We start from the raw sequence: 12,500 nt of genomic DNA, 5'->3' as shown, positions 1-12,500 counted from the left end.
TATACTCTTTGAGGTAAGAGTGCGAGTTTGGCAAGCAGAGAAGGTCATTGTTGCAGGAATGAAATAGGCAATTGAATGTTTCAGTTGAGTGATTTTAAGTATTTCATTACTGCTAGACATTTTGTACATATAGATAAAGGAATAGAAAGAGTACAGGCTATTATAGGCTAAAAAACATTTCTTTTCACTTTCTTTTACAGGGAACATTTCTTGAAAAAGACAACAGACAGAGAAGAAGATGAAAGCAAGAAAAAGAGGAGGAAGAAGGCAGCCGAGACCAAGATCAAGGAGGAGGATAGTGATGATGATGAAGGTGGCTGGGAAACTGTCAAGAAGGGATCCTCTATGCCAATGGTAGGTTCATGTGGCCAAGATTCTGATGTTGGCTTAACTTTGTGTTTAGACTGAATTGGTTTACCAGTCTGTGTAGTTACGACATTAAACTTGACCAAATAAGATATTTAATTACAGTAATTTCTCATCACATGTTATGATGCTGTGGCCAAGCAAAATATGTTGACCAAGAAAATTTGATTCTCCATTTATCTAGTAGAGCAACAAAGTTAAGAATGTTTAAAATACTGCCCTCATTTAATTTTATTTTAAATCTTTGATCACCAGGAAAAACCCAAGATGTTTGGCAAGGATGATGAGATCAACGTGCAGTCTGTACACAAGAAGCTGAACGAGATCATGGCTGCCCGTGGCAAGAAGGGCACAGACAGGAAGGAACAAATTGAACTTTTGCACGAACTGATGAATGTCTCCGATGAGAATAACCTTGGACCAGCCATCCGCATCAAGATCCAGTTTAACATCATCATGTCCATCTATGACTACAACCCCTCAGTGTCTGACCCAATGAAAGTGGAGCTGTGGGACAAGGTATGCTCAGAGGATTGCACTCTGCATATAGCATCTCATTCCCTGTCACTAAATGATTGATAAGTGTAGGGCATGATATTTTGAGTGGATAAGGATATAGAAGGATTTTTTTTTCTTTGCACTGCATAACAAGAAGAAAGTTGACCTCTTGAATATGAGCTAATGAAATGATAAACTTAGAATTGATAAAGACTAAAGAAGGATGACTAAACCAATAATTGTAAGGGAGAAAAATGTAAATAATAAATTAACTTGGCTTCTAGTACAGCCAGGATTAAGTAATGAGAGACTATTACAATAACAACACTATAAAGGTGATACCCTACTCAGTTGTTACATGTCTTGTTGTCCCTCCAGGTCCTCATTAAAATCAATGAGTTGTTGGACATGATGATTGCTCACCCAGACCTGGTCATTGGAGAACATATCACAGAGGAGAGTGAGAGTCTGGAGACTGCTCCCCTGCTTGTGCGTGGCTGCGCCCTCACTATTGTTGAACGAATGGATGAGGAATTTATCAAGTTGCTTAAGGTAAGGTTTTTCAGCTAGATTATAAGTAGAATAAATCTGTTATTTGGCTTATATTGCAAATGAAAAACAAGAACGTATTTTTCACATATGTTAGTATTAAATTAGGATGGAAGGAATGTGATAAGGATTTAGATATTATGTCTTTTAACTTGAAACTTCCCCCAAAAAAGATAAAACTTCTTATGACTAACCAGCAAGTGTATTCTTTTTCAAGGCCTGTGATGCTCACAGCAATGAGTACATTGTTCGTCTCCGTGATGAGATCCGTGTTTGTGCTATCATTGACAAACTTTTGAAGTACGAGGAAGAGAATGGAATGCCCTCTGACATTTGCCGCATCTATTTGAGGAAAATTGAGCATCTTTACTATAAATATGAGCCTCGTGCTGCCAAACAGGCTGTGGTAAGAAGTTCAATAGTTCTGTACATATATACTTTTATTTACTGGTTTATAATAATTTTTTGAGGAGGTTTGAACTTGATAATAACTATTATTTTTCCTAGTTTTGTAATATTGATATAATTAGTATGGTTTATAGCTTCATACATGGTATTCACTCAGTAAATCAAATGAAAGTGATATCAGTGATAAATGAATTTTTTGTATATGAATTACAATTATCAATGTCCTGCTTCAGGGAGAGATCCCCAAGACTGATGACACCAGTGTGGAAGAGATGGATAGGCTCTGCAAGTATATCTATGTGCGTGACAACACAGATCGTCTGCGTACACGTGCCGTGCTCTGCCACATCTACCACATGTCTCTGCATGACAAGTGGTATGAAGCACGTGATCTGATGCTGATGGCTCATCTACAGGTACGCTGGAATTTTTGGTTTCATCAAACTTTTATTTTTTGATAATTCATTGCTAACTTGTGTTGATTCTAAACCTTTCATGTAATGATTGTGCTTATCGTTGGAACTTAATATTATGGTTGATGAGGGTAAGGGATAGCTGTTCATATTGGGCTTTTCTTTTATTATTTTGGGTAAGGCAACTTGAAATTTATTTCATTTCATGATTATGAGAAGAATTAAATAAACTACTCTTGGAAGGAAGTAATTCTAGTATGCAGCTCTTTTTTGGTACATTCTTGTAAGTTTTTGTGGTAGGACAGTATATTGTAATATACGAATATCTTGCAGGAAACCATTCACCACTCGGATCTGCCAACCCAAATTCTGTACAATCGTACCATGGTTCAGCTTGGTCTGTGTGCCTTCCGTCATGGCAACATCCGTGAAGCTCACAATGCCCTCTTGGACATCCAATCTGGTGGTCGTGCTAAGGAACTTCTTGCACAGGGCCTTCTTCCCCAGGTAAGGAGTGTTTTAGATTACTTTCCTTATTTGTGATATGTTTGAAGTAGAGGTGTAGATGTGGGTATACTGGCAATTTAAAATGTTTGAGGTTGTAAATGTGGAGAGATACTATTAAAAGTTTGTTTCCTTATAGCGACAACATGAGAGAACCACCGAGCAGGAGAAGCAGGAAAAGCAGAGGCAAATTCCTTTCCATCAACACATTAATCTGGAGGTAAGGTTACATTGCTGATATTTTCTTTACTTTTATTGATTAAACTTCTGTTGGGAAAAGTGTTGATTAATAAGTAAACTTCAAATAAATACTTTTCATTGGATTTTTCTAGAATTTTCCACATTTTTTCTTAGATGCTGGAATGCGTTTACTTGGTCTCAGCCATGCTTATTGAGATCCCCTACATGGCTGCCCACGAATTTGATGCTCGTAGGCGTATGATCTCCAAGTCATTCCACCATCAGCTGAAGAATTCAGAGCGTCAGTCTCTGGTAGGCCCTCCAGAGAGTATGAGGGAACACGTGGTGGCCGCCTCCAAGGCCATGCGCAATGGCAACTGGAAGCAGTGCAGGTGGGCAAGCTGAATAGTGTTCTCTAGCTGCAAATCTGGCTTGGTAGGAAGTATAGGATATATATAGTGTATCAGTATGTTGTATTCTTTTTTATAAATAGCTGCTAACAAATGGTTTCTTCAGGAATCTCTTGCTGAATGACAAGATGAACTCCAAGGTGTGGGACTTGTTCCACGAACCTGACCGTGTGCGCACCATGCTGGGAGGCAAAATCCAAGAGGAGAGCCTGCGCACATATCTTTTCACCTACTCTCATGTTTATGACTCCATCTCCCTTATCAAGCTGTCAGAGATGTTTGAGCTGCTCCATGGGACAGTGCATGCCATTATTAGCAAGATGATCATCAATGAGGAAATTATGGTGAGAAATGACTACTCATGTGCCCATCATTTATCTGTCATTTGTTATGCAGTAGTGGATGGATAATGTTCAGGAAAGGCTACAAGATCACTGACTTCGTGTTCATTTCAGGCATCCCTTGATGAGCCAACTTCCTGCCTTGTGATGCATCGCACAGAGCCTTCATCTCTGCAGTCGCTTTCACTGCAACTGGCAGATAAGCTCTATAACTTGGTGGAGAACAATGAGCGTATCTTGGACCAGAAGCCCTTTTTCGCCCGCGGAATGCAGGTAATGTTGAAAGAAAGCATTTACATGTGGTGACAAATAGAATATTTATCTTTTTCTGATTTGTTCTTTGTGCTATCCTCTCTTTTTTCTGGGAAATTAATCCTTTGGTTGAAAAACATAGTGCCTCTATGATTAATATTTTGTTCAAAGGGCGGTGGGTACCGTGACCGTCGTGAGAAGGGCAGCTGGGGAGAACGAAGAGACCGCCGAGACCAACGACGAGACAGAGATTAAAGAGGATTCACACCCAAGGTAGGCAGTTTAATAGAGATTTATTTTATGGTCTGAAGAGCATTGTCATTAAACCAAGTTTGTTCATGTTTATGAGAAATATGAAAACTTTCAGGTCAGATTGTTTTCCATTTTTATTGAAGAAATACATGTGTAATATAATACAATTCATAAATCCATTTTAAGTATTACCATGTATACATTCTTTTAATGAGACTTCTCTCTGGAACAGATGGCAGCCAGTAAGCCTTGTTTTGTTTGACGTTCTGGTCAGCATTCATGTGGCTGTTGAAATGCTGTCAATGATTATCCCGACCTCCTCCCCCTCTGCAAGGAAAGGTCTGCTGGGGCCTGCCTGTTTACTACAGAGCAAGGCCTCTTTAGTGTTTTGCCATTAGTATACTGCATATTTTTTATACAGTCCGTTTTGGCTATGCTTTGTAGTGGAATGGACGGGCCCCAGAAACCACTTATGAAGAGTTGAATGTATATGAAGAATATGATATATGGAATATTTTAATTGTTCTTGGTTATTAATCATCATCACTGAGAGGATCTGTAGAGGAATCGGTTAATAAATTGGTACCATCTTATCTTTTGTTTTATTAGATCCATATAATGATAATTTTGCATCCAGATGTGCTTCATATCAAACAGGATCTTTTTGCCTTTTTTATTTTATTTTATTTTTTTTTTTTATCAGGTTTGTTATTTGTGTGCATTTGAATTTAATACTTGTAATATAAGGCTTGAAACTACTTGAGAAAGTCATAAAGATAACTAGATAATTAATCACATACAGAAGTAATATTTAAATGCAGTGTTAGGTAACCCATAGACAAGAAACCCATGACAACATTGCATAAAGTTACTTGTCACTGGTGCTGCACTGTCGCATCAGCTGCCTTAGTATTTATGAACAGGAAAGCTTTTGACAGGCAACACCTTGCAGGAGGAAGATGCTATACACTACCATAAGAATAATTTAGTTTGTAAATCCCATTTGACTGGCACTGCAAGCTATGAAATAACCCTGTGAAGCAGAAAACCAGGAATAGATAGAGGCCAAATTCAGGTAAGTTTGACTGCATAATGACTGATTTATTTTGTTTAGTCTCTGTTGTATTATGGATTTCTGGAATAAGTTTTCTCATATTGTTATTTACAGGTTGTTTTTTGGTGGAGTAGTCCCCCTTTTCTTCATTCAAAAAATATTTGAGGAGGATCTAGGGTAGCACTGTTGTTGATGAGTCGGTAAGTATAACCTCTACCAATAATAAAATCTTAACACATTATTCTTAAAATTTGTACTTGGATACCTTCATATAGTTTATATTAAATTCTGATGTAACCAAGTTGATGTTAATTCTTTAGTCAAAGTTCACATATGATGCTTCATTACTTTCGTTCTCCTGACAAAACTTGATGTCATCTTTTAACTGACTTAAAATAAGTAGCACTGCTATTAGAAGTTTTCATGAATTGTTGCTATATCATTTCCATATATGTTTGACAGGGTGTAAGCTGTGAGGTCCAGATACTGCAAGATTTCATCTTTGTTGTAAGTATAATTCTGAGGCTTTTAAAATTTGCCATGCATGTTTTTGATGGAACTGTAATGAACTATTCTTCAAATTGATTAAAGAAGTGTACAGTAGCCCTATGTATCTATGTAAAAGGAAAAGATCATGCACAATACTTACTAAATACAGTAAAATCATATTTTGACTGAAAAGAAAGCTGCATGGTTTATTGCACTTTTACTCATGTTGTTTGTTGTACCCAAGTGTAAAGACTTCTGGATTGTTTTGATGGTTTGCATATCTTTGAGTATATTTTTCAAAGTGCTGTAAATAGCATGAGGTTCAGGAGCCTTGCATCTACTTGCAAAGCTAATCTTCCAACTATAATAAAACTCCAGGGAATGGGGATGCACGGTTAACAAAAACCGAAATCACTGATCTGGCACTGTGAGCTCGCAAAGAGCCACTTCAATGTAGTGAACCCATAGTTTGTCCAACTCTTAATTTTGGTGCCTAGGTGCAGTAGGTTAAACAGACCACATGCAATTATCTGCTGAGGTAGTTGGCTAAATGGCCATTACATCCTGCTCAATATGATGGATCATTACTTTCGTTCTCCTGACAACTTTTGATGTCAATCATAAACTGACTTTAGAATGTACTAATACTAAGAAAAAATTCTTTTATATCATTTTAATATACCTTTTTTCTATTTCTGACAGGATTTTTGTTACAAGACTCTGCAGTTAATCAGCAATATTAGGTAAGCTTGTTCAGATTTACCAATTACTGAAATCTCTTGAAACTTTTGACTTGTAACCTTAAATTGCTCTTCTGTATTTTTTTAATGATGGTTCATTACTTTCGTTCTCCTGAAGGCATTTGATGTCATTTTATTAACTGATGAAAATAATTGTAATGTATAAATGAGTGTTGTGTTACATTCCTTTTTTTTTTTTTTTTTTTTTTTTTTTTTGCAGATGTGACACGGATCCGCATTTTGCAGATCCATGGACTTCCAGCAAAAGTTTATTAAAAAAAAAGGTAAGATATTTCCTATTATTTCACATGTCTGAATCTTTGCAGAGATTTATTGCTCTGTGATCATTCTGTACAAGAAGTAGTATCTTAATTTTTCGTATGATGTTTCATGACTTTCGTTCTCCTGACAGAATTTGATGTCAATCTCTTAACTGATTTTAGATACATTATACTTTAATTAAGGTTTTATTTGAAGTGATGCTATATGTCATTTCCATATATTTGACAGGTGTTGAAATCCAAATTCTGCAATGCAAGATCTACATCCTGCATGTGTTGCTAGAGTCCACGGGTAAGATGTTTCTTTTTATATTTCCGTTTTTTAAAGCTTTCCCAAATTATATTATTACATATGATGTATCTTTACTAACGTTCTCCTGTTTTGTTTTGTTTTTGTGTGTCTCTCTCTTCTATATACTTGAATAAAAGTAGAGCTTGATTAACTCTCTGCCTTGTGATTTGTAGGATACTTTACAAAAGTTTATATTTGATGTTAGTTCGGAAAAAGTTTTTGTAATCTCTTCCCCAAAGTTTTCATATGATGTTTCTTATTACTTTCGTTCTCCTGACAGAATTTGATGTCAATCTCTAACTGATTTTGAATAAGTAAGGCTTCAATCATTGTTTATCATGAATGTTAGCTGTATGTCAATTCCATATATTTTTGACAGGATGCAAGTATTGAGATCCAGATCCTGCAAGGCCTATTCTTTTTGGTATGTTGAAGTCTGAGGCTTTTAAGTTTTATCTTGGATATTCTTGATATAATATGATTTTTCATTACTTTCGTTCTCTTGACTGATGTTGATGTCAAATATAAACTGTTTTCAAGATATGTTTGTGCTTTAACCTATCACAGCCGCGTCACATGTACCACATCATAACAATTCTCTTGGTCTGCGGGGTAAGCCTGTACACATGGCAACGCGCCAGAGCGCATGGAGTGGGACATTCGGCTTGATGTAGTGGACTCCTGCACCCAGTGTCTGGACATTGCCAGAAATCACCAGAGATTTATTACGCTCAGGGATTTCTGTTACCTGACAGTGAGGGGTTAAGTGTTTATATGGTTTCAATATATACTTTATATTTTGACAGGAAATGGGGCATTGGTTACAAGACTCCCCCTACTATCATTCAGCAGTATGAGGTAAGTTTATTGCAGTTTTCTTATTGCTGAAATTGTTTGACACTTTGGGCATAAAAATTTGTTTCTCTTAAATATTTTTAAAATGATGTTTCAATACTTTCGTTCTCCTGACAGCATTTTGATGTTATTTGTTAACTGATTTAATTATTTGATTATATATATATAATATGCTTTCTGCTCCCACATTCATTCATCTTTTTTCTTTTCTTTAAATAGAGCAACATGGATCTGCATTTTGCAAGCCATACTGAAGAATTAATTGAAGAATAAGGTAAAGATTTTTCTAGTAACTTTCAGTAGTTTCTTATCAGTTCATTCTTTCACATGATGTATATTTACTTTCGTTCTCCTGACAGTATTTTGATGTCATAGATTTACTGATAAAAAAAAAAAAATGTTACTCATTTGGTTCTGACTTTGATGAGATTTTAGTCTAATCCATTTCCAATACCTTATAACAGGTGTTCCAGTAAATATCTGCACCATGAGGCTGACTCTTCAAGTGATACTGCTGAAGTATGTATTTTCATATGAACATTTACATAGCTTCCCAGTAAACAGTCATGTCTTTGTTATTTACTGAAAAAAATTGTCTTAGAACTATACCTTCCCAAGTTTCTTTCATGGATGGTGCTTTTTACTTTCGTTCTCCTGATAACATAATTTTAAGTTGATTATTAACTGATGAAATGTTTAGAAATATATTTGGTTTATTGCTCTGCTTTACTATTTAAAAAAAATGTTTTTGATTAACAGGTTGAAATGGTAGGAATGGGATCCATTTGATGAAATGGCTGCTCTTCCTGGGATGAATGACTAAGGTAAAATGTTAATTTGTATTTCTGGATACAGATTGTGACATGAGATTTGGCAGGCAGCAATAATACTGTTTTATGTGATGTTTCTTATTACTTTCGTTCTCCTGAGAGTGCTTGATGTCAAAGTGACCACTGATATGCTAGAATCAAAGTGCACATGAAGTTAAAGTAAGTTTTGGTTTCATAATTTATATTCTCTTCCACAGATGTTGCAGGGACTTAAAGGTTATCCATGTAGCCATTGCAACAGCTGCTTTGGTCATTCAAGTAGAGGTATTTTCAAACTTTAAAAACTTTTACACACACACATGCTTACACTTAAGGGATTCTTAACACTAGCACATTTTCCAGAAGTTTTCACTTATCTCAACCAACCCAAATTGCTGTGGTCTGCCGTTGTACTACTATTATTTAGGTGCTTGGGGTGTAGTCGAAACTTTTGGATATTAAGGCCAGCATTCTGTCATATAATCAATATACTAAGGCAGTAACTGCTATGTGCTCATATCACTGTTTTATCGGTAATGTTAGGAGTTTTGTAATATGTACGAATTAGTATTATCAATGATGACAGGATAAAAATCTGCAGTAATCAAATTATGAGGGTGGAAGGAGACCCAAATACACTTTAACTATCTTTCACTTCTGTGGAATAAATGCTTCCTAGCCATTCCTAAAATTGTTTTGGTAAAGAAATGAAAAAAAGCAGTCCTTCACATACCTCTACTACTTTTATTCACCTCTTGCTGATTAATTCATTACTCTGTTTAAGTAAATTATTAATATCCTTGGAGAAGTGTGTCATTCTGAAAGGGGCATATCATTATTATAATTTTCAGTCTGGGAAAAGCGTATGGGGCATGGAGATAGTGTACTATCAACATGAGGATTGAGGTCAGATATCAAAGGATTGGGGGGATGTGCTAGTGTGATTGGCACTTTACAGTCAGACACTTTGTAGTATATAAAAAGACAATGATGTACTTAACAAGTTGATAATTTCTTTTCTATTCAGATGAGTTACACATACTTTTATATTTATGGACATGTTACATATATTCTGGCATTTACATATTTTGCATTCAGCCAGTCATTACCAACAAGTTAAGTGCATCACTGCCCTCTTAAATAGTAACTAATAAATTCTACTGAAACCAGTTTTCCCGTTTGTTAATGATGTGAAGTACTTTCGTTCTCCTGATAGTTGATGATATCAACATAATTTGCTGATACAACATAAAATGACATAAAATAGGTATGTAGATATTTTATATCTATTGAGATATCCATCTCTGACAGGTGTTTGGAATATGGGTTTTAATTTTGATCATGGAGGAAGCTGACCAAGCCTGTGGAAAAGACCAGTGATTTTTCATCATGGTGTGAAGGTAAATTTTGCTTGTTTTGTTATTCAGCAACGTTAACAAACTCTTCTTTATTAATAGTGTTATATTCTCATCCACATGATGTTTTAATACTTTCGTTCTCCTGACAGCCATTGATGTCATATCGAAAAACTGATTAGCTCCTTATTACAGTGAAATCATGTTTTTGTTGTAGCTTACTAATGTTAGTTTTAAATTATTACAGATACTGATGCTGATGTAAATGAGTTGCAGTACTATTTGTCGTGTATGTATCCCTGATCATAGTGAAGGTTGCAGTGTTCCTGATCCCTCAATACCTCCTTGACAAACAAGTGGATCTGCAATTTTGCCATTCCTTTATAGATGTGTTGATATTTTCTACTCTGATGCTGTAAATAAACTGTATTGCCTTACTGAACTGGTTTCTATAAATCCTCTGTATTTCCATGTATTGTATCCCGCCTCCCTCAAAATAAAGAAAGAAAGAAAAAAAATATATACATACACGCGGTGGCTGAATGGTTAGAGTGTCGGACTCAAGACTGTCACGACGGCAGTCTGAGTTCGAGGGTTCGAGTCACCGGCCGGCGCGTTGTTTCCCTTGGGCAAGGAACTTCACCTCGATTACTTGCCTAGCCACTGGGTGGCCAAGCCAGCCCAAGTCAGTGCTGGTCCCAAGCCCAGATAAAATAGAGAGAATGATTGCCTAAAAGGTAACACCGGCACTCTCCGTGAAAAGGAACTGGGGACCCTACCACGTACTCACTCCAAGAGCATCACAACATGAAAACTACAATTAAGTATCATGCTGTGACCACGGCGGCTCAGACATGAACCTACCGTTAAAAGAAGAAGAATATACATATATACATATACATATATGTATATATGTATATACATATATGTATATTCTTCTTCTTTTAACGGTAGGTTCATGTCTGAGCCGCCGTGGTCACAGCATGATACTTAATTGTAGTTTTCATGTTGTGATGCTCTTGGAGTGAGTACGTGGTAGGGTCCCCAGTTCCTTTTCACGGAGAGTGCCGGTGTTACCTTTTAGGCAATCATTCTCTCTATTTTATCTGGGCTTGGGACCAGCACTGACTTGGGCTGGCTTGGCCACCCAGTGGCTAGGCAAGTAATCGAGGTGAAGTTCCTTGCCCAAGGGAAACAACGCGCCGGCCGGTGACTCGAACCCTCGAACTCAGACTGCCGTCGTGACAGTCTTGAGTCCGACACTCTAACCATTCAGCCACCGCGTGTATGTATATATTTTTTTTCTTTCTTTCTTTATTTTGAGGGAGGCGGGATACAATACATGGAAATACAGAGGATTTATAGAAACCAGTTCAGTAAGGCAATACAGTTTATTTACAGCATCAGAGTAGAAAATATCAACACATCTATAAAGGAATGGCAAAATTGCAGATCCACTTGTTTGTCAAGGAGGTATTGAGGGATCAGGAACACTGCAACCTTCACTATGATCAGGGATACATACAAGACAAATAGTACTGCAACTCATTTACATCAGCATCAGTATCTGTAATAATTTAAAAACTAACATTAGTAAGCTACATCAAAAACATGATTTCAGTGTAATAAGGAGCTAATCAGTTGTTCGATATGACATCAATGGCTGTCAGGAGAACGAAAGTATTAAAACATCATGTGGATGAGAATATAACACTATTAATAAAGAAGAGTTTGTTAACGTTACTGAATAACAAAACAAGCAAAATTTACCTTCACACCATGATGAAAAATCACTGGTCTTTGCCACAGGCTTGATCAGCTTCCTCCACGATCAAAATTAAAACCCATATTCCAAACACCTGTCAGAGATGGATATCTCAATAGATATAAAATATCTACATACCTATTTTATGTCATTTTATGTTGTATCAGCAAATTATGTTGATATCATCAACTATCAGGAGAACGAAAGTACTTCACATAATTAACAAATGGGAAAACTGGTTTAAGTAGAATTTATTAGTTACTATTTAAGAGGGCAGTGATGCACTTAACTTGTTGGTAATGACTGGCTGAATGCAAAATATGTAAATGCCAGAATATATGTAACATGTCCATAAATATAAAAGTATGTGTAACTCATCTGAATAGAAAAGAAATTATCAACTTGTTAAGTACATCATTGTCTTTTTATATACTACAAAGTGTCTGACTGTAAAGTGCCAATCACACTAGCACATCCCCCCAATCCTTTGATATCTGACCTCATCCTCATGTGATAGTACACTATCTCCATGCCCATACGCTTTTCCCAGACTGAAAATTATAATAATGATATGCCCCTTTCAGAATGACACATTCTCAAGGATTTTAATAATTTACTTAAACAGAGTAATGAATTAATCAGCAAGAGGTGAATAAAAGTAGTAGAGGTATGTGAAGGACTGCTTTT

At 36.3% G+C, this 12,500-nt stretch overlaps 1 protein-coding gene and 2 long non-coding RNA genes across 3 annotated transcripts in view; 2 read left to right on the top strand and 1 right to left on the bottom strand.

Annotated features, from left to right (window-relative positions):
• Window positions 1–4,766, top strand: part of LOC119582833 (eukaryotic translation initiation factor 3 subunit C-like) — an 8,201-nt gene extending 3,435 nt beyond the window's left edge. Inside the window, exons 6-18 of the mRNA XM_037931303.1 lie at window positions 1–13; window positions 201–354; window positions 622–885; window positions 1,243–1,416; window positions 1,631–1,819; window positions 2,055–2,237; window positions 2,568–2,741; window positions 2,878–2,958; window positions 3,093–3,310; window positions 3,435–3,672; window positions 3,784–3,942; window positions 4,093–4,194; window positions 4,406–4,766. The exon at window positions 1–13 is cut by the window's left edge and continues 113 nt beyond it. Coding sequence (XP_037787231.1) covers window positions 1–13; window positions 201–354; window positions 622–885; window positions 1,243–1,416; window positions 1,631–1,819; window positions 2,055–2,237; window positions 2,568–2,741; window positions 2,878–2,958; window positions 3,093–3,310; window positions 3,435–3,672; window positions 3,784–3,942; window positions 4,093–4,176 — 1,931 coding nt within the window. The 3' untranslated portion in view covers window positions 4,177–4,194; window positions 4,406–4,766. The remainder of the gene's footprint in view (window positions 14–200; window positions 355–621; window positions 886–1,242; window positions 1,417–1,630; window positions 1,820–2,054; window positions 2,238–2,567; window positions 2,742–2,877; window positions 2,959–3,092; window positions 3,311–3,434; window positions 3,673–3,783; window positions 3,943–4,092; window positions 4,195–4,405) is intronic.
• Window positions 4,767–5,548: 782 nt separating this feature from the next.
• Window positions 5,549–10,486, top strand: LOC119582837. The gene is made up of 12 exons (XR_005229674.1): window positions 5,549–5,734; window positions 6,419–6,459; window positions 6,677–6,740; window positions 6,967–7,029; window positions 7,409–7,453; window positions 7,836–7,887; window positions 8,104–8,158; window positions 8,349–8,403; window positions 8,644–8,708; window positions 8,912–8,978; window positions 10,005–10,093; window positions 10,296–10,486. It is a non-coding gene; the product is annotated as an uncharacterized LOC119582837 (long non-coding RNA).
• Window positions 10,487–11,424: 938 nt separating this feature from the next.
• Window positions 11,425–12,306, bottom strand: LOC119582838. Its single transcript, XR_005229675.1, has 2 exons — window positions 11,819–12,306; window positions 11,425–11,615 (listed from the first exon to the last, which is right to left on the bottom strand). It is a non-coding gene; the product is annotated as an uncharacterized LOC119582838 (long non-coding RNA).
• Window positions 12,307–12,500: the final 194 nt, after the last annotated feature.

Source organism: Penaeus monodon, chromosome 16 (assembly GCF_015228065.2).
Source record: "Penaeus monodon isolate SGIC_2016 chromosome 16, NSTDA_Pmon_1, whole genome shotgun sequence".
Lineage (NCBI taxonomy): Eukaryota > Metazoa > Arthropoda > Malacostraca > Decapoda > Penaeidae > Penaeus > Penaeus monodon.
The sequence above is the reverse complement of the archived record's forward strand: the minus strand, read 5'-3'. Positions and strand labels throughout refer to the sequence as shown.